The following is a 22,236-nucleotide window of genomic DNA, read 5'->3' as shown; positions in this document are numbered from 1 at the left end:
AAACAGACTTAATAATGCAGCATATTCATTTGTGTTGCACAGACTTGACAATACTAAGAAGATAAAGCTAATATTTGGACTAAACGATATCCAAAATATATGACAACAAAATTTCAAGTCATATTCTCATAGCATTAGCAAATAAATTACTTTAACAGCTCCTACTGTGACAAGAAAGACTGAAAGTCTTTAACAGAAAAACAAGACAACACTGCATATGATTTATAATGCTTTGATACACTATGCACAAACACCAGCAGATGTGAAAAACAAGATTTATCAGTAATAATATACATTAGCAAATAAGTCTTGAAACACATAAATAAAAAGCTACAACCATCAGCCAATAAGCTTAGAAACCCATAAATAAGAAACTGTTTATTACATCTGTATCCCATGTTTCTCCCACAAGGTCATTTTGGAGTTGAATATGAGCACCTTTATCTCTAATTCGAGATGTAACTGCAAAAACTCCATAAACGTGCTTATTCGTTCGCGAGAAATTGAGATAGATGGAATTCCATCACAAGTATCATAATCATTATCCAAATTCTGACCCCTTTCATCTTCAACAATCATATTGTGCAAAACTATCCATGTCAACATAATATTCTTTAGAGTTTCGATGTCCTAATAACGCGCTGGTCCGCGTACTATAACATATCTACTTTGAAGCACTCCAAAGGCACGCTCAACGTCTTTTCTACCAGACTCTTGCATTTGAGCAAAATGTTTTTTTTTTGTTCCTTTGGGGAGCAGAAATAGTCTTGACAAACGTTGGATAAGGTGGATATATCCCATCAGCGAGATAGTATCCCATACTGTAATCATGCCCATTGATGGTATAGTTAACTTTAGGTGCTCGACCCTCTGCCCATTCAGTAAATAACAATACATTTATATCATTCAACGATCCAGGTAACCCAAAATAAGCATGCCATATCCAAAGATCATACGAAGCTACAACTTCAAGGATAATTGTTGGCTCATGGTAACGAACTGAAAAAGCCCCATGCCACACAGTTGGACAGTTTTTCCACCTCCAATGCATACAATCGATACTTCCTAGCATTCCTGGAAATCCACGCTGCTCAGCAACCTCCATTAATCTTTTAACATCACCGCTATGTGGCCTTCTTCAATATTGTTCCCCAAATATTTGCATAATCACTTTAACAAATTTCCTCAAACTTTCAATTGCAGTGCTTTCACCAATTCGAACATAATCATCGATTGCATCTGCAGGCAGCCCATATGCGATTTTTCTCAATGCAGCAATCATTTTTTGGAAAGGTGATAATCCCAAAACTCCAACTGCATCACATCTTTGCACAAAATAAGGATCATGTGACTCAATTGCACTTTGAATTCGAACAAATAATGATCTTCGCATACGAAATCTTCTACGAAAAGTATAGTCCGGATATGTGGGATGATCACTAAAATAATCACGATAGATTAGTTGATTACCTAATTCTCTGTTGCGATAAATGATGCAATGATTGAGGACTGATCCACGATGAAGAACTAAATTACGATCATTTCTTTGGCTACTGGATTGAGCATATGCACCTACATCAATATTGATCTCATGCTCATCTTCCTCTTCTTCTTTGGCTACTGGATTGAGCATATGCACCTACAGCAATATTGATCTCATGCTCCTCTTCCTCTTCTTCTTGAATCATATACGTTACGATATCTTCAGGATCCATTACAAGAATCAAAATATATATTATATACTCCCTTTGTCCCTCTCATTTCTTTACAGTTACTATTTTGGGATGTCCCTCTCATTTCTTTACGTTACTATAAATAGTAAGTTTTTCTCATCATTACACCCACTATCTTCCCCCATTATCTCATATTTAACAATAAAAATTACTATTATACCCACTACTTTCTTCCACCATCTCACATTTATTATTAAATATTGATAGGTCCCACCACTTTACCCACTTTTCATCTAACTTTACTCATTTTTTATACATTGTCTTGGTCTCCGTGTCCCCCCCTAATGTAATACACAGTAGTGAAATGAGCCATCATATATATATTGTTTCCATGTTTTTACCGTTAGAAAAAATAGAGAGACCTTAGCAATGGAAACAATCGAGACAATCCTAGTAAATTTACATGTCACTGAACACATAGATATAATTAAAAGTTCCTCACAAAAAATAATAACTGAAAGTTTATCTAAATAAATAATTTTAATTTATTTATCATACTAATTGGCACCTTGTATTTATATTTATATATATAATAAATAATGGGCCTGCAAATATGATTTTTAGTTTGTCATTCCCGTCGATATTTTATCAATTAATTAATATTATAAATTATAATTGATATTTTTAATATTTAATTAGTTTTCCTTTCAAAATTTGAATTGAATGTGTTGGCATGGTTGAATTTGAAATAAGTATAAAATATGAATAGAGAGCAACTATAAATAGTAGTATTGGAGCTCACACGTTGTTCCATGCATTAACTTACTAGGAGCCATATTTTATATTATTATTTTAGGAGTGATTTAGGAGCACCACTGGACATACCCTGAAATACTAACTCTTAAAACTCTTAACTAATATTAAATAATAACTAATAAGATTCAGTGTGTGATAATTAAAATTAGTTTTAAATTTTTTTTAAAGTCATCTCTTCCTTATTTCATACCTAAGAAAATTGTCGGTAGAAAAAGTGCTATTACAGAAATCAGATAATTATTTGGTAATTTTTATTTTCATATTCTGAATTATAATATTAAAAAAACATATTTTTGAGAAATTTGATAGCAGAATATGTGATGACTTTCCTTGACAACTCAAAAACACTTTTTTCCAAAAATATGAAACATTTGCTTTCTTTGAAAATAGTTTTTAAATCAAAAACTATTATTTATAAAAACCATTTTTTATATTTACAAACAATTTTTTTCTCATCAAATATTTTTTGTTGTATGGAAGACGATACCGGCTTTACTTGTAGGGGTGAGTATTCGGAAATTTGGTTACCGAGCTGGAATTATTTTGGATATCCAAATTTCCAAAAATATGAAATTTCATTTTCAAATACCGAACCGAATTAATTTCGAATGGAAACCAAATCATTAATATTAATCCGGATCGGATTCCAAACTTTCCAAAAAACCAAACAATAGAAAGTATCATATAACACAACCTTAATTATACATATAACACAAACTGCATGTGTATAGCAAAAATAAAAAGAAAATGAAATTCTTAAAATGATATTATAATATTCATTCTAGACCATATTAACTAGTCAAACTACAGGAACATCAATATTGATATTTTCTGCCGAATTATCTATATCCATTTCTGCAAAACAAAAATAAACAATACAATATTTTGTTAGCTTATGCATAGTAGCAAAGATGTGTTGATTTGTTAAAACACTTTGATAATGTTCTAGTTCAGTTTGTTCATAGGTCTGCGAATGTAGTTGCTCATACGTTAGCTAGAGCCACTCATTCTATGTCAAGCACTCAGGAGTGGATGAATATCGCTCCGAGTAATATTATTTGTGATGTATTGAGTTTGGATTCGAATTAATAAGAAGCAAGTACGTTTTTGTCAAAAAAAAAACTATAATTTTAAACTAATTTTAGTGAAGTACCTTTTCTGTAAAGAACCATACAAGAATGAGAAGAACCAGAATTATATATATGCCAGTATAACAAAGTGATAAATCATAATTAATAAACGAGGATATCTTGTCAAACCAGAAGAGGTACCTGTTAATAATTGATTTACGTCAAAACCAGGCTAGCACCGAAGAAGACGAGGAAGCCCTCCGCCGATGGTGCCCATATCAATCTCAAAGTTAAAGGTCAGGTCTATACTCACGCCTTCACTTACATGATTTCTTTGTATGTTTATATAAAATTTTTTAGTATAACATGATTTGATCTCTTTTGCTCTCTTATTCACACTTTCAATTCTCATCCATCTGATTTGTGTTTTCAACCGAATCAAATATCCGGATATCGATCTTCTCACCGACATCTGCAAGGACATCTTTGAAGGAGTGATCATATTTGAAAATGACTCATTTTGTGTGAATATACTCCACAAAATTAAGGTGTACTTTTTCTAATTCAGAATCTTACTTGTTTACGTGATCCGTTGATAATTTAGATAGATGCATCAAATCTTACTATTATTATTCATAAAATATATCTTTTATATTTTGATTTTTGATTGTGTAAGATTGAATTATATGCAACCACGACCAAATATACGTTTTTAATTTAGTGTTAACATGTTGTTTTTTTACGAGTTTTTACATGTCGGGTAGACGGTGGTGGTTTAACGGTGGTTCGCGGTGGTGGCTTCCGGTTGTAATATTTTTGACTAAAATTTTGGCATAATTTATGATTTCAGTTTTGTAGAATTGTATTTAATTTTCAGTTTTAATTGTGTGCATTTAATTTTAATTATTCTGATTGATATTAAGGATAATTGCATCTTGTAATATTTCCTTAAATAGTGATTGACTCTTTTTTCATTTTTTAACTTTTGATATTAACCTTTTTAGTAATTGTTATAATAACATTTTTAATAATTGTTATATTGAATTTATTAATTGACGTTATTCTTAGACTCTAAGGACTGCATATAAAAATTTTAATTTCTTTAATTGTAATTTCCTTTATCTCATTCAAGTTGATTCTTTTGTATATATGGAAATTATTTGAATTTTTTTGAAAATGTCTTGCTTCACATTTAAATCAGTTAGTGTGTTAATTGTGCCTCTATTGATGGCTAATTATGTACTATTTATGGGTGACCATGATTGATGGCATATTTTTGACCTGTAAGAGGTAATTACGTGCCACTTTGTTGGCTACAATTATGTGCTACTTTGTTGGCTTATTAATAATTGTTATGTTGTATCTTCGGTGTATTTTTTATTCTTTAGTGTCTCACCAAAGATCCACCTTTGGTTGAGACTTTATTTAATTTCCTTTTCACTACTTGAATGATACACACATGATGTTAATAATTATTAATTATTAGACATATTATCCTTTATTTTTAATAATATACATAATCAGTTATATATGGACTTATATTCTCCTTGTTTCCTTTGTTTATATTTTCAGGATGCTTGGAAGAAGACGGGTTTTTCTTTTCAGACATTAAAGTTTTATTATCTAAATTTCCCCGGTCATCTTGCATGTCCGATGGTTAGATGATAAACTTTCTTGAATGAAAGAATTATCACGGTGAATTGCCGCTTCATATTCATTGAGATTCATTCTCATCATCAAAAAAAGAAGTGATAAATCATAATTTATCTTAGAGAAACAAATTGATAAATCATAGCTTATCAGAGACAACCAAATGATAAACAGACACATAGATAATGTTTGGAATTTGATATTGTTTATCGTGTTTCAAAAAAATCTAAAAGATAAGTTACAACATAATTACATAACTATATAAATTACTAGATGAGAATAGCATTAAAGATATTTTTTACAAAATTTTGGATTTTTTGATTAATTCGGATAAATCCGAAAGTCCATTTAAAAAAACCGAAATTCCGAAATAATTTAAAAACATTCCATATATCGAACTATATTTTATCGGTTCGATATCCACACCAAAATATTTCAGATATATTCATTCCGTATATGGATATCCTAACCAATGCTCAGCCCTATTTACTTGTATCGACGATTTTCTTGTCTATGTATATTATAGTTGCTGATGCCTCTTTTGCATAGTACCACCAAGCTGCTTTGTAATTAGCCTCAAATACTCTTATAATTACAGCTGCTGCCACTCCAACTGCATGTGTCTGGCGACGACACCTGGCTTCTGCACGTGCTCACCTATTTTTCCCGAGACACAGTACATCTGTTTCTTGCTTTAGTATTCTACCACTGTAAAAATGCTTTCGTTTTTACAGCAACTACAAAGCCTGCGTTGATCAAAGATTGCCGAGGAAGTTTCAGATTTCAAATTCACAGCAAGCTTCCTCAACAATCCTAAGCTTCACCCTTCTGTACTATCTGCTTAAACTTTAATTGTATTCCAGTTTCAAATTTTAAATTTTAAACTGGACTGTAGACTAATGCTTAGTACATGTTTATGTTTATGCTTGAGATAGTTTCTTGCCTTTCACTTCCACTACAATCGTATACAATCTTCAACAATGTCGCATGTATTTCGTCGTTCATTATATCAGTTTAAATTGTTTCGTCCTTCATTATATCAGTTTAAATGTTTTATAATGCTGTTTCCATAGATTTTGTTGTGGGTTATCAGCCTCGGTTTGTTGAATAACTTTCATCTGCTCTCAGCAGGACCAGAGTTCTGCTAAGTCGTGGCATCTGTTTACATCTGAAGATATGATACAGGGTATTCCATTTACAACGAATTGTTTTATCATATGTAGCATTTGAATACTTATGCTGTCATGCTTTCATCTTGGTTTCTTCATCCTGTTGTATCAGCTGATATTAGACAAATGTATAACTTTTGTCGCTTTCTTAACAATAGGTTATAAACCAAAGTCTGTAAGGAAACGCAAGAATAGTGCTGAGAAAGAGAATATTCGAGGGAATTCTAATAAAAGATTTACCTACCCATTCAGTCCACTGACGCCTACTTCTCTCGAGTCTGTTATTTCTAACTGTAATCAGGAAGGTCGTCAATCCATCGTGTCACCTACAGGTTTGAGTTTTATGTATCTTTTGAAAAATGTCACCTTTTATAAGTCCTAACTTCATTAATGTCCTTTTTCTAAGATTTAAGTAAAAGGAGTAGTGTCTACAAAACACCCGAAGATGGTCTCTTGGCGTCAAGGACTCCACTATCTAACATCACTAACAGATTGGAAGATAGTAGTACTATAAAAGGCGGAAGGCCATATAGTGGCCTTTCAAAATTTAAGGCACCCGAAACGAGCAGGACTTTGTTTGCAGAAGATGATCATCCTTCTGTTGATAAGCAAAAGTACTTGCGCGATGATGATATCGGTATTCCTTATTTCCTGGAATTCCTTTTAGTTGTGCACTTATTCTTGCAGTTTCAAAATAAATAATAAAGATTTAATTTCAATGTCCTCATCTTAAATGCAGAGTGTTCTACTGTGCCTGATCCTTTTTTTTCGGATTCTTCAGATAGTGATTATTTAAGTGGTAATAATTATCTCACAGTGAGCTTTGTATATATACTGCAAATACTTTTATTTCATTTTTTGTTTGTTGTTATCTTATACTGCAATGACTGTCCACATGTATTAGGTTATTCGAGTACTGATGACGAGTACATTCCTGGCATGGAATTGGATTCTGATAGTGGTTAGCATTTTGTTTTTGGTTTATAATAGTTTGCTAATGTAATTTTATTGCTACTTAGCATTTTACTAAGATTATACCTCTTCAGACACTGAACAAAGGTTAAATTCAGCAAAGGAAAAACCGGTACCCGAAGAATATGTCAGCCTTGGTGCTCCAGAAGCCATTTGTTCAAAATGCAATGCGCGGTTGTGGAAAGAAGAACGCACGAACAAGAATGTGACGAAAGGAATTCCAATTTTCTCAATCTGTTGTAAGAAGGGTAATGTTGTGCTTCCACCAACTCCACCAACTCCTTCTTACTTAATGCATTTATACTCAGATAAGGAATGTGGTCCTGAATTTAACCGTAGTATCAGGCTATACAATGCGATGTTCGCTTTTACTTCGAGTGGTGGCAATGTTGATCATTCTATCAACAATGGCCGAGGTCCTTACATATACAGGCTCAACGGTCAGAACCACCATGTGTTTGGTCAGTTAATTCCGGATGATGGCAAAGAGCCGGCATACTGCCAGCTCTATATTTATGATACAACTAATGAAGTAAATAATCGCCTCCGCTGGGTTAATGTTGCTGATCAGCAGAGTGTTGACACTGATGTCATTGAAGGACTGATACAAATGTTGGATCAGACAAATGAGTTGGTTGCAAAATTTCGGACGGCGAGAGATCGCTGGGAGTCAAATGACCTGGTGGATCTAAAAGTAGAGCTGAAGATTTGTAGATCACAAAGCGGACGAGAGAATCATATTTCAACATCTGATGAAGTTGCAGGTATAATGGTTGCCAGTTGTGGCAACACGACAGCTGAGCGTGACATTATTGTTGAGAAAAAATTTGGTGGCTTACAAAGAATATCATATATTCATCCGAAACTCATGTCTCTACAATATCCGCTGCTGTTTCCAAATGGAGAGGATGGATACCACAATCGGATACCCTTTCAAAATGCAGAAGTAGGTTCAAGCAAGGAGAAAGACATGATCTCGATGAAGGATTACTATTCGTATCGATTCCAAGTGAGAGACAATGAAGGTCATAATATAAAAACTCTCTTCATAAGATAAATGAAATTTTGTTAATTGGGAAAGTATGTCTGTCAGTATTAATATCTTGACTTTTGCCTGACCAAAAATTCACAGGTTTAACCCCGAGGCTTGGTGGAAGACTATATCAGCAGTATATGGTCGATGCTTTTTCTTCTATAGAGCAGACGAGATTATGGTGGTTCCGAACACATCAAACTGTGCTGCGCAATGAGCTTTATACCCATATATGTGACTCTATTAGAAATGGTGACGCACAGTCGAGCAATGTTGGTAAAGGTGTAATTCTGCCTGCTGGATATGTTGGGTCCAAGCGTTACATGCAGCAGAATTTTCAGGATGCTCTAGCAGTGTGTCGTCACGTCGGACATCCCGATGTGTTTCTGACCATGACCTGTAATTCTTGGTGGGATGAAATCCAGAAGATGATGCCTTATGTACCTGGGTGTATTCCTTCAAATTGCCCAGATATTATTTCAAGAGTTTTCCGGTTGAAGCTAGAACAACTAACCAATGACATTAAGAAGAAATCGCACTTTGGCAAATGTGTTGGAGGTAACTAACCTGATCAAATTTTGTCATGATCTTTCGTACTGCAATAATAAATCGAATCCTCACTTTTACATCTAACCAAATTTTGCAGTGATGTACGTTGTTGAGTTCCAAAAGAGAGGCTTGCCACATGTACATATGTTGGTTTGGCTTGACGGTCCTTCTAAGAAGTTTTTAAAAGAAAATGTTGACAAATTTGTGTCCGCTGAAATCCCTGATCCGGATATTGATCCTCTTGGTTATGCTGCTGTCAAAGGTTACATGATGCACGGCCCATGTGGACTGCAGAACCCAAAGTCTCCCTGCATGAAGAATTTCAAGTGCATTCGACATTTTCCAAAGAAGTTAGCCGTTATTTTTGCAAAACCTCTATCTATTTTTCTACACTGCAGCCAATAGGATATTCTACAAAAGTCCACTTACGCCTTTTTCCATCAATTTGCAGGTACTGTCCAAAAACTGTCTTCGATGACAGTGGTTTCCCGCTCTATATGCGTCGGAAGCAGAAAATTACAGTGCATGTTCACAAAGCTGACTTGGACAATCAATGGGTTGTCCCATATAACCGGGATTTATTGGTAAAATACCAATGCCATATGAATATTGAAATTTGCTGTCATGCCCGTAGCATCAAATATCTTTTCAAATATTGTCTCAAGGGCCATGACACTGCGACTGTTGAGATAACTGGGAGACGGAGAAGACATAATAACCATGCCGCTGATCAGCCAATTGATGAAATTCAAGCTTATTTTGATGGGAGATACGTTTGTGGTGCTGAGGCTGCATACAGGATATTTGGATTTCCTATACATCATAGGACGTTGTCTGTGGAAAGGTTGCCATTCCATTTACCTGATCTGAAAAACTGCACATTTCATGCTAACGAGCCTCTTGAAAGAGTCGTTGAGCGGGAGAAAGAAAGGGCAAGCAAATTAGAGGCCTTTTTCATTCTCAACAAATCTGATCCTACAGCCCGTAAACACACCTATGACGAAATTCCACAACATTTTGTGTGGAATGACGGTCTTAGAAGGTGGACTCCCAGAAAAAGAGGCATGCAGATAGGACGTCTGTCTTATACTCATCATAGCAGCGGTGAAGTATGGTACCTGCGAATGCTCCTTACTAAAGTTCGAGGTCCTACTTCTTTTGAAGACTTGAGAACTGTGGATGGTGTACTATTACCATCTTTCCGTGAGGCGTGTAAGGAATATGGCCTGCTTGACGATGACAAAGAATGGCATGATGTTTTAAATCAATGTTCAATTGGTGGACTCCCACCACAAATACGCCAGCTTTTTGTACATATCATTGTCAACTGTAAGGTCACTGATATCGCAAGCCTTTGGAACAACCACTGGAAGCAGATGGTTGACGACATTCTGCTGCAAAGACGATTGTTAAGTGAAAATCTGCACTTACAACTCAATGATTTGCAGCTGCAGTTCTATGCGCTTGCCGGTAAACATCTCATCAATCATAGTTATCTATTTTTCCTCTAAATTTTTTCTAAATTTCAGTGCAAATTGATTGCATAATTAATGTTCTTATCATTTCAACGTACGCATGTTTTTTTACTCTTTAGAAATTGATGACTTGCTCCGCGCTATTGGTAAAAGTTTGAAAACCTACGTCCAGCTTCCACAGCCACCGTTAAGTTACTTGCATCATGGTACAAATAACCTCATAATTGAAGAAACCAATTACAACCTTGCTGAGATGAAAGCCGAGCATGAAGATCTGTTATCAAAATGCAACCAAGAGCAACTCAATGTTTATAACCAGGTACTCAGCTCTGTTCATTCTAATAGAGGTGGTTTGTTCTTTGTTTATGGAAGCGGAGGATGTGGTAAGACTTTCCTGTGGAGGACTCTAATTGCCAAATTACGATCTGAAGGTGAAATTGTTCTTCCTGTTGCCTCTTCTGGGATTGCTGCCACTCTTTTACCTGGTGGTCGGACAGCTCATTCGCGCTTCAAAATTCCAATAGTGCTTGACGATTTTTCTCTGTGCAATATAGGTCTCAATACTGATATAGCTGAGCTTATACGTCAAACCAAGCTGATTATTTGGGACGAGGCTCCAATGCAGCATAGATATGCTTTTGAATGTTTAGATAGGTCTCTCAAGGACATTATGAAAGTTGTTGATCCTGTTCGCGGAACATTACCATTCGGTGGCATTACTGTTGTTCTTGGAGGTGATTTTAGACAGATATTACCAGTAATAGCACAAGGAGACAGAGCTGAAATTGTTTCCGCATGTGTGACTCGCTCGCGTCTTTGGTCTATTTGCACAATTTTTTTGCTAACGAAGAACATGCGACTTAACCAAGGAAAATCTCAAGAGGAAATTGATGACCTAATTAAGTTTGCACAGTGGGTACTTGATGCAGGTGATGGGAAACTCAGTTCTCCAGACAAGTCTATCTTTCCTAATGCCAAAGAGGATGATATATTTGTCCCAGCACAATTTTGTGATGTGGACAAAGTTAACACAGTGGAGAACATGATATCAAGTACCTTCCCGGATTTTGCTGAGAGAGGCAGTGATCCAAAATACCTCAGTGAGCGAGCAATTCTAACTCCTACAAATCAGACTGTAACTCATTTGAATGCACTCATCGTTGAGAAGTTGCCCGGCATATCGGTTTCATACTTCAGTGTGGACAGTGCAGAAGATTTTGGAGGAACTGAAGCTGAAATGAATTCAGCTTTCCCAATAGAATATCTTAATTCTATTAATGTTCCAGGTATGCCTCCTCACGATTTGAAGTTAAAAGTTGGAGTTGTGGTTATGTTAATGCGGAATCTCAACCAGACCCTAGGATTATGCAATGGAACAAGAATGATAATCACCAAGTGCTTGAAATTTTGTGTTGAGTGTGAAGTTATATGTGGCTCTTTTGTTGGAACAAAACATTTCATCCCACGTATGGAATTATGCCCAAGCGACACTCGCATGCCGTACAAGCTAATTAGGAAACAATTGCCTTTACAAGTATGCTATGCAATGACTATAAACAAATCTCAAGGTCAGTCACTGGATAAAGTTGGATTGTTTCTTCCAAAATCAGTTTTTACCCATGGCCAGTTCTACGTTGCTGTTAGCAGAGTTACGTCTCCTCAAGGCTTAAAAATTTTCATCGACAATGACAGTGGTGAGCCTACAAATGTTACACAGAATGTGGTCTACAAAGAAATCTTCTACCAATTACCAAAGATGTAGACTACTATTTGAACGAAGGACACAATTATGAAGTTTGTGTATATGTTTGCAACAATGTCATGTTCTTTAATCCTTTTGTAATTTCGATACATTTTATGCATTATTAGTATTACAAAAAATTTACTTTACATTGTTTACATTTGAAAACAACTGCATAAAAAAATGCTGTATTCACTTTCAAAATATGCTCAGCAGGCAGAGAAAAAGAGACAGCATTGGAATCATCTTTGCAGCGCACTAAGGCAAGCAGACGTGATATAGTCTCAAGTATGCATCCAAAGACAACAGAACTCGTGGAGATACAGGCTTCCTTTACAGTACAACCTGCTATAACTAAGTTCAAAGTTAAATCATAGATGAAACATTAGCCTAGGAGACTGCCTTAAAGGAACAAGATTCCTGAAACAATTTGCTACAAGCCAAAGATGACACAGTGCTCACCACTGAGAAATCACGAGATATGTGACGAGCTGTGCCTATAAGTGAAGTACGCTTCAAACGAATCATTCACACCATGGATAACTTCCCATACCAAATGATATCAAACTTACGTCCTCACACTACCACGGAATGGAGGCTCAAAGTGCGAGTAACAAGAATGTGGCCAAAGATCGATCGTCGTGGAGAAACAGTAGGAGTGAACATGATTTTCGTCGATGAATTGGTGAGTACAGGTTTTAAACGTACGCATTATACATCTCCGAATTTTATCATATTACTGAGGATAGTATTCTGTTGGCAGGCTGGACGAATTCATGCATGGATTCCTGCTCATAGCTTCAATATGCTGCAAAATCTATTTAATGAAGGCGAAACCTATGATGTTCGAAATTTTGTTGTAAGGCCATATGGGGCCATGCAAACTGAAAGATGCTTCAGAAATGACGTCTACATCCAATTATATCATATGACTCAGGTTGTTGCTACTGGAGGTGTGGATTACATCCCGCGTCATGTGTTTCAATTTACCGACTTGCCCGCTATTACCAATGCTGCACTGCAAGAGGATTATTTGATCGGTGAGTCGTTTTCGTGATCAGAACCAGTTATGTTGCTCAATTTCACCCATTAATCTAAGAAAATGAAACATTTTCTAATTTACTGAGATATGATGCAGATGTTATTGGCATTATGGAACATGTAAACCCAATCATGAACTACAGGAACAAGTATAATCAAGAAAATTCAAGCATTACCTTTACACTCAATGATATGAGGTCTGTCGCAGAACTTATTCATCTCTGTATTTCAAATTTATTTTCAATTTGGGAAATTGAATTCTTTTTCCGGTTTACATACAGCATTTCTGCTGAGGTTACTTTCTACAATGAGCTTGCTCAAGCTTTTGAGCAAGGAATCCGTGATGCTGATGAACACCCAGTAATTCTGATCATATCAAGTTGTAAATCTACTTTCATTCGAGGTATAGCTCATTAATTTTAGTATATGTTTTGAAGAATCTACATAAAAATGGTTACAATTATGTTTTAGGTGAGCCGAATTTGTCAAACTTGCCACCAACCAGGTTTTTCATTAACCATACTCATGAGGCTGTGGATGATTTCAGGAACGCATTAAGGTATATAATCATAATTTAATTGGCAGAAGGAACTTAAAATTCCCCCTTAAAAAACTTTGAATTGGTACAGGTTGGCGGATTGGCATTTCCACTGACCTCCAAAAAAAAAACATGCAACAGGATGCCTCAACAATCACCAGCGTGTAATCATGTTTCAGAACTTGCTACTTTGTAACGCTTAGTTCACCTTTTGCCTCATCTTCTTAGCCAGATAGCAGACATCTTCATATATCCCTGTTGCTTTTCAATTGCTAAATGTTTTATTTTCTTCAGACAACTATCCTAAATTTGTTTTGAAGGCTTCATAGGTTATGTAGCCCTTGCCAGACGGCATTCATACTTATGCAACCCGTACTTTCTATGTTAAAGCTGATGATTCATTGAGTGTCGTAGAATACTTACATATTTCTCTAACCATATGCAGACGAAAAGTATACCCAACAGTTGAAGATACTAAAGGAAAACAGGTTAAAGAAATACAATAACAATCTTGCTAATGTAATGTAAATGACCAGAACAGATCAAACTGTAGATTGTAAAGCATGTACAATTACTAACAGCAAAAACATTCAAAGGAATTGCACATATTCAAAGAAAAAAGAGGAATTAGAGCAACATCGCAGAGAGATTTGTTTGCATTACATTAAAATTTCCCATTGTCTCAAATAGCTGAATAACATAAGTTTTGTCATCTATTGCCCAATAGTAACTTCAAAGGTCAGCTCATCCACATAGTCAAGTTGAATTTCTTGACCTTCCAAAAGATTGTGGTCCGTTGTGAATTCTGACCAACCCTTCCCAAACCTGCATATTCTTCCCGACCGTAGCAGTGAAACAAAAGAAATTCTGCCATCACACATTAGCCTTATTATTGTCGATGCAGTCCACTCCTTATACGTGCCATACATATTTTGAGGCAAATACTACAAGTTAACATTAAAACAACATAATTAGATTTGAAAAGTATTGTTTACTACAAACGTAATACAGGATACTTACCAAGCCATGCTGTTTTTTGTCTACATGTGAAGGCTTCAAAACTACTCTGAAACTTACAAGTTCATTAGCTACTCCACCAGCATCCACTATACCGTGCTCTGTTATTGAGGCCAATTTCATTACTACCAGGTCAACTCTTGCAGACACATGTAAAAAGGAAAATCACAAAAGTATAATTTACCTGCATTGTTTGGATCATTCTCATTTGGTACATCCTCCAAGCCTGAAAAATTATTAATTGTTATGAAAACTAGAAAATGACTGTTATTACATAAACATTACCCATAAGCTAAATCGGAAATATAGTAATAATACATACCTTCACCACTATCATCGGCCGTCACCATGATATCTTCCTCTTCAACATTGCTCCCACCTTCACCACCATCCTCATTTGCCACAATATACTTTGACTCCATCCCAGATATCTTAAACAGAGAAACTACAAATGTGGAACTGTTCGTTAATGAGAAGATCATCACATCTGTTGCTCTAATTGAATACCGACGGATCATATTCTTCATCCCAGAAAGCATATTTTCCTTGGAACTGTACTTCGCAACGAATCTCTCGCCATTTTTCAACACCAAATTAACATCTTCCGGAATACGGAGTCCAGGAATTTTGCTGAAAACTCTTGGAATCTCCTGTTACAATGACAATAACATTACGTACTTAATGCCTAAATGATTGATCTTAACAAGTAAAGTGCAATACTGACCATTTCTCCTGTGTAGATGAATTCTAAATTTGCAATTTTGAACCAGTCCATTATTCCATTGTTTTGGCCCACACCTGCACATGATTGAACCAAAACTGATTATCGTATCTGAGTAAAAATGATCATCCCACAATTGAAATACTTACCAGCCACATTGCATTTCCCAAACAACTTTTTCTCAAAAACGCAGACCATATACTTCTGTGGTTTTTCTGTCTTCTGAAAGACAATGGTGTCTCCTCTGCACATATTGCCCGCCTTCGCAAAGTTATACCACATCTTTCCCATATACAGGTTTCCACTATGCCACTTCAGCTTCACAACCCAGCTCTTTTTTTTGTAAGTTAGCTTAACATAATCCATTGACTGGATAATTCCTAGGCTTTCCCATTCAGCTTTTTTGAAAAGCTAACAGTAAAGAATGCAATTAACAAATCAAAATGTTAACCATAATAATCATATAAAGCAGGTATATAAAAAAAAAACAGGATAACACTTACGTTGTAGGCTTCACTTTTACGTAAATGCCTCTTTCGTAAAACCACATCACAAATTCCTTTTGCACTTTCGTATGAATTAAAGGACAATGTTCCACAAAGTTTTTCATCTTCAAAGTCTGAAGTTGTCAAAAATTTCTTATCCATTTCAACTCCAGCATGACTTCGGTCCTCAATATGATAACTACTCTCCACCCCATATGGATTAAAGAACTTCAAATAAAAATTTCGACCACCATCATACTCAAAAAGAACAACATGATAAGGCTTGATACAATAACAACTCATCATTTTCTCTAATCTCTCAATACAGAATCTATCCTTCTTAAACAAACCCTTCCATACCACGCGTGGTGGTACATGTAATAGTACCCTCTCAGGAATCCTATTACTATTCTCAACACAGAACTCTCTTGGCAATTTCTACATACAAACAGAAAATACATTAAACATTGTTGCATGCACTTATAACAAACAGAAAAATAACTTTACATTCATTTCTCACCAGAACTCCGGGTATATAGTCTGTAGAAAAGTTAGGACAGATAAACCTTATTTCATCATTTCTATGCATCGCCAGATTTCCTTTATATGAGACAGTACAACATAAGCAAACATATAGTCTAGATATCAAAAACTCGATCTCAGTAATTCGAAAAGATGACGATAAAGAATACCTTCAGTTTCAACGATTGTTGATATGGAAGCGTTGATCCGATTTTTGGAAGAAGCCATAGAGTTTACCTTTGAAGAAGCCATAGAGTTTACCTTTGAAGAAGAAGGAAAGGCAAGAAAGTTTCTAACGCTTCAGTGCTTAAACTGCAGTAATTGCTCTAATCTGGGGCTCCGTAAAACTGAGCTAATGATGGCCTACACTTAAAAAAAAAACAGAGCATATAACACTCTTCCCAAGACTCCACAACCACATTTAGATACTCTCTCAGTCACAAAATTATTTAACTGCTTTGATTTTCACGGAGATTAAAAAAAACGTAGTAAAAAGGTTGAAAAGTTGGTAAAGTGATGGGATCCATCAAAATTTTAATAATAGATTTGAGATAGTGGAGGAAAGTATTGGCTGTAATATGTTTTATATTATTATAGAATAGAGATAGTGGAAGAAAGTAGAGGGTGTAATAGTGAGAAGTAGTGTTCAAAAATACTAATGTTAATAGTTTCATTTTATATGGGACGTGCCAAAAAGGAATAAGTGTCAATTAAAATGCGACGGATGGAGTACTATTATTTTTTCTCATTGCCAAAAAATAATTTAAACACTATATGATTCCAAATAAACTAATAAAAACAAAGTATAGATTATATGATATTAGATTTGGTTAATAACTTTGAAATCGTATTCAAATTTTAACAATCTTAAACATTGTAAACCACGATTTTTAATGATCACTCAAAATAAATCTTAAGCTTCACCTTCTAACTATTGCTTCACTTAACTTATTTACTTCACGGTTTTACTTTGCTTCATTTGTTCAAGCAAAAAATATCATTTTATAACCTTGCCCAATCGGGTTCTATATGCTTCAATAGTTAAGTTATTGCATAACTCTACTACTTAAGTCTTCACAATCAATCAAGAATTGACCGTATTCTTTTTCCTTCAATCTCTCAACTAACCAATGCCCATTGGAAAAAAGTTTTTTACTCAATGAAAAAATCTCACGTCTCTATATTTCTATTCTACAGTACATTACAGAATGTTATTACTTCACGTTCAAAATTTTGGAACTTATCATGTACATATAGTCACCAAAAATATTACGTAATGTCATTACAGCAATGCTCCAAAATAAAGAGTTTCAACGACATATAACAAATCTTTACACGCATGATGAATTGAATAGTTGAAAGAGTCTAAATATCTGCCCAACATCCAACTGTCTTACATATTCATTTCTAAAAATTCAGGACACATCTGTTTGCCTACTGTAATCAGTTAAACAAATACCACATACATTTTTAACAAACAAGCCAACAAATACCAGCTCTTATACTACTTCAACTTGGAAGGTTAGATCATCAACATAGGTTAGCTCAAGTTTATCTCCTTCTGCAAGTGCGTTAGCCACTGTAAATTCCGACCAACCTTTTCCAAACCGGCAAACCTTTTGCTTTCGCAGCACTGAGATGAACATAACTTTTGCCCCACATATCAGCCGGATATTGGTCATATTTGTCCAGTTTTTATAAGTTGAGTACATTGAAGAAGGAATATACTGCAGGTGAAGAAATGTACGTTATTGTAGAGAAAGTTAACCAACTGTGTACAAGGTAAACGGAAGCACGTACCACTCCATGTTGCCTTCTGTCAACGTGAGACGGCTTTAGTGTAACACTGAAGCCAAGAATTTCATTCTGCAGTACAGCAGGTTCCAATCCAATGTTGTCTGCAGGTTAGTTGTTGAGGCATGTTATCTCACTACAACCTAAAATTCCTGATGAATACTGTAAAAATAGTTTTCAACTGACCTTCAGGCTCATTAACATTTTCTTTGCCATCTCCACCCATTCCTGCAATACAGAACATATTTCCACAGTTAAAATGAAAAACATTTATAATAATTCGGAACCAGTTCCAGATTGCTCTCACCATCTTCATCCTGATCAGAGTCTGAGAGGACAATGATATCCTCTATGCGGACATTATTCATTGCCTCACTCTTACAAACTTCGACAGCAATGTATTTCGACTCCATACCATCAAATTTGAAAATTGACAACACAAAGATAGAGTCTCTGATGAAAGTAAAAACCATCACATCTGTAGGCTCGATAGAATAGAGTCTCACTAATTTTCTCATCCCAAACAGTATATTGCGATGCCGACAAAAATTCACAGCAACTGTTTCTCCGTCACGAAGGATTAGTTTCACAGTGCTATCCAAATTGAGATGTGTGAGTTGAGTAAACACTCTAGGAATTTCCTGTTTATTTCCCAGTGAACGTAGTTAAAATAATATACAATATCTCACGAAAAGAACATTAGTTTAGGACAAACCATCTCTCCAGTGCAAACGAAAGTCGGGTTTGCAATTTTAAACCACTCCATAACCCCATCACGCTGTCCAACACCTGACAATAAATTGTCAACTTTAAACAAAACTTTACAAATTCATAAAACATATTAACCTTCGAAATTCACTTACCTGCAACATTGCACTTGCTTTGCAAATCATTTTCAAAAACCGTTATAACTAATTTTCCATAGTATTCGGTCTTCCGGAATACTACGACATCGCCTTTGTACAATTTTCCTGCAGTCACAAACCTATACCAACCTCTGTCCATGAATAGTTTCCCATCTCTCCAAATTAATTTCACCAGCCATGTTAGATTTTTGAAAGATAGTCTAACAGATTGCATTTCTTCGCAAATTCCAAGAATCTCCCACTTATCCTTTTTTAATACCTAATATGTTTCAAACACAGAAGCAATATCATAGTAGATACACATGAAAATGATTTGCTAAAAATTTGAACAAACATTTGAAGACATATACTATAACAGTGATAGAAAGATGTATGTTTTAATTACCTCATAAAGATCAGTATTTCGCAAAAGCCTTTTGCCTAGAACGACATCGCATATGCCTTCACCACTATTGTAAACGTTAAATGACAGTGTGCCACAAAGTCTGTCAAGTTCAATATCAGATAAATTCATATTACTTCTTCCCACATCTTTTTCTGTTACAGCCTCCTTAACAATGTTGTAGTTAATCTCCACGCCATAAGGATTAAAAATTTTAAGATTAAAACTCGGACCACCTATGTATTCAAGAACCACCAAATGATAGGGTTTTATAGAATAAAAAGTCATGAGTTTTTCTAAGCCTTCAATCCATTGCCGATCTTTTCTATATATTCCATTCCATACCACGCGAGGTGGAACATGTAAAAGTAGCCTTTCCGGCATGTTCTCACCCTGTGCAGTACAAAAATCTGTCGGTAGTTTCTACAGAAAGAGAATACCAACAGTCACCGTACTTGCATGCACTTAATTAAAAAATAAACTCATCAAAGGCAGAAATCATACCAAGACCCCAAAGATGTAGCCTGAAGCAAAGTTTAGGCAAACGATTCTAACCTCCTCATCAATATCCATAGCTATTGCTCGGTTTTAGATAAACAATAAAACACATAAACAATCAACACAAAAATGCAGTTCGAAATTAAAAAAACGAAAGCCAGTACAGAATTGATTAATACCTGTTTCGTTGTTGATGACACTGACTGATGCGCCTAGGTTTTTCGCCGGAGAAGACATGCACTTAACTATTGAAGAGACTTCGCACTCAAAAGAAATGAAACTGAAACGCTTAATAAAACTGCAGTTATTAGTATAGTACAGACAGGAGATGACTCCAAATGTCTAATCGAGTTTTATGGGCTCAAAAAAATTTTTGATAATTACATACAAGGCAAATAAGACTTAGCCACGTCTTGCTGAGAAGTATTTCAAATCGAATGGCTTTATAAATTGCTCCAACAAATTTAGTTGTTACATTCTTTTTATATAAAAATTTGACAAAATATTTATACAAAATTATAAGTGAATCTTTAATATTTTTTACAAAATGTACCAATACATATGAAAGTGGAATAAATAATAATCCAGCACACAATTTTGTAATATGTTTTAAATTGAAATTATATAAATTACTTTTACACAAATTTTATTATTGTTGAATAAAACAAATTTCAACAAGGCAACTACATTTAACCAAGACTGTAAAATAAGTTCAAATCTTAAAACGTCGTTTTACAAATTTTTTTTTCCTCATATTGTTTTTTAATTATTTATGTAGATTCAACTAGATGCATTTTCTAACATTAACTTTAACATATTATATTATCATTGTTCAAAACAGTCTAAATATCTAATGATCAATTATACGTCTTATTCTTAGTATACCATATTTAATAGGTCTAAAAATAAAATAAATATTATTACTTTCAAGAATCAAATTGACCAGCGTTACACCAAACATAACGGACGAGTTGCTTACCATATAAAAAACAAATTACATACTTTAGTATGCTTTACATACTTTATAATAACTACAATTTTTTACCTTTAAATAATATATCGTGTACTTCCGAAATGACAAGACCCTTTGTAAATGAAATAAAATCTAAACAGCTTTTAAAAATTTAAAACACGTTTTCTCAAGTTTAAAAAATTATTAATTATATTTAATTTGTTCTGAACAGTACTCCTTTGATAATTCCAACTGCGCCTGCTGTTTCCTCATGTAGATTCAACTAAATTCATTTTTTAAAATTAACTTTAACATATTATATTATAATTGTTCAAAACTGTCTAAACATGTAATGATCAATTATACGTCTTCTTCTTAGTATACCATATTTAATAGTTCTAAATATAAAACAATTATTATTACTTTCAACATTCATATTGACCATCGTTACACCAAAAAAAACAGACGGGTTCTTACTATATACAAAAAAATAGACATATTTTAGGGTGCTTTATGTACTTTATAATAACTACAATTTTTTACCTTTAAATAATATATCGTATACTTACGAAATAACAAGACCCTTTGTAAATGAAAAAAATTTAAACAGCTTTTAAAAATTTAAAACACGTTTTTCCAGTTCAACAAATTATTTATTATATTTTATTTGTTCTGAACAGTACTCCTTTAATAATTCCAACTGCGTCTGCTGTTTCTTCATTAAGTTGCGTTTACAGAATCTGTTACCAAAATCTTCGTACCATTACCTACCGCCACACAAAGATAATTCATTATTCACCTACCATCATTTCGTCAACAAGAAGTACAAGATTTGGTCTTAAAAAACAAGTCAGTCCCACTACAGTACATAACTTTAGGTTATCTGTGTCTATATGTAAACATAGCTTCTCAAAGAAGCCTTGGTCTCAGAGTATCTCAGCTGCAACTGTAACAGCTTCCTTATATTCATTCTACCCTTACCAGTATAATATACATAAATCTCAGGAACTCAAGTCCACAGCTTACAGCATTGAAGAGGCCTCATAAATTCTCAAGCGAACAAAGTTCAGGTCAGTAATTTCATGCTTTCAACTTCGAAGCCTTTTTAATTGATGTTACAGTTAACTGAATCAACTCAATGTATACCTCTTCAACACTGTTAGGTATTTCAAATGGAACTTAACAAGTACGATTCCATCAAGGATCTAACACCAACGCGCTTCGATTGGATATGTAGACTTCGGTTACAAACAAAATGGACATCAATGGACA

At 34.6% G+C, this 22,236-nt stretch overlaps 2 protein-coding genes and 1 pseudogene across 2 annotated transcripts; 2 read left to right on the top strand and 1 right to left on the bottom strand.

Annotated features, from left to right (window-relative positions):
- Positions 1-381: 381 nt before the first annotated feature.
- Positions 382-1,633, bottom strand: LOC135151540 (uncharacterized; annotated as a pseudogene).
- Positions 1,634-6,189: 4,556 nt separating this feature from the next.
- LOC108212487 (uncharacterized) lies at positions 6,190-12,169 on the top strand. The gene is made up of 12 exons (XM_017384211.1): positions 6,190-6,198; positions 6,341-6,395; positions 6,537-6,710; positions 6,785-7,015; positions 7,118-7,177; positions 7,283-7,339; positions 7,425-8,375; positions 8,483-8,941; positions 9,030-9,282; positions 9,384-9,516; positions 9,598-10,402; positions 10,527-12,169. The coding sequence occupies exons 1-12, from the start codon at positions 6,190-6,192 to the stop codon at positions 12,167-12,169; spliced, it is 4,830 nt and encodes a 1,609-aa protein (XP_017239700.1).
- A 514-nt stretch (positions 12,170-12,683) lies between these two features.
- Positions 12,684-14,233, top strand: LOC108212486 (uncharacterized). The gene is made up of 6 exons (XM_017384210.1): positions 12,684-12,833; positions 12,912-13,188; positions 13,287-13,386; positions 13,471-13,592; positions 13,661-13,748; positions 14,173-14,233. The coding sequence occupies exons 1-6, from the start codon at positions 12,684-12,686 to the stop codon at positions 14,231-14,233; spliced, it is 798 nt and encodes a 265-aa protein (XP_017239699.1).
- The last annotated feature ends 8,003 nt before the right edge of the window (positions 14,234-22,236 follow it).

Source organism: Daucus carota, chromosome 3 (genome assembly GCF_001625215.2).
Source record: "Daucus carota subsp. sativus chromosome 3, DH1 v3.0, whole genome shotgun sequence".
NCBI lineage: Eukaryota > Viridiplantae > Streptophyta > Magnoliopsida > Apiales > Apiaceae > Daucus > Daucus carota.
Note: the sequence above shows the minus strand (reverse complement) of the source record. Positions and strands in the feature narration are given on the sequence as shown.

What these genes read in the sequence shown, in the direction of transcription:
- LOC108212486 (XM_017384210.1), top strand. Translation starts at nt 12,684, where the DNA reads ATGGATAACTTCCCATACCAAATGATATCAAACTTACGTCCTCACACT. An exon ending in TTTACACTCAATGATATGAG is followed by an intron (nt 13,387 to 13,470) that starts GTCTGTCGCAGA and finishes GTTTACATACAG; the next exon opens with CATTTCTGCTGAGGTTACTT. An exon ending in GATTTCAGGAACGCATTAAG is followed by an intron (nt 13,749 to 14,172) that starts GTATATAATCAT and finishes AACCATATGCAG; the next exon opens with ACGAAAAGTATACCCAACAG.
- LOC108212487 (XM_017384211.1), top strand. An exon ending in AGATAGTGATTATTTAAGTG is followed by an intron (nt 7,178 to 7,282) that starts GTAATAATTATC and finishes CACATGTATTAG; the next exon opens with GTTATTCGAGTACTGATGAC. An exon ending in CCAAGTGAGAGACAATGAAG is followed by an intron (nt 8,376 to 8,482) that starts GTCATAATATAA and finishes AAAAATTCACAG; the next exon opens with GTTTAACCCCGAGGCTTGGT.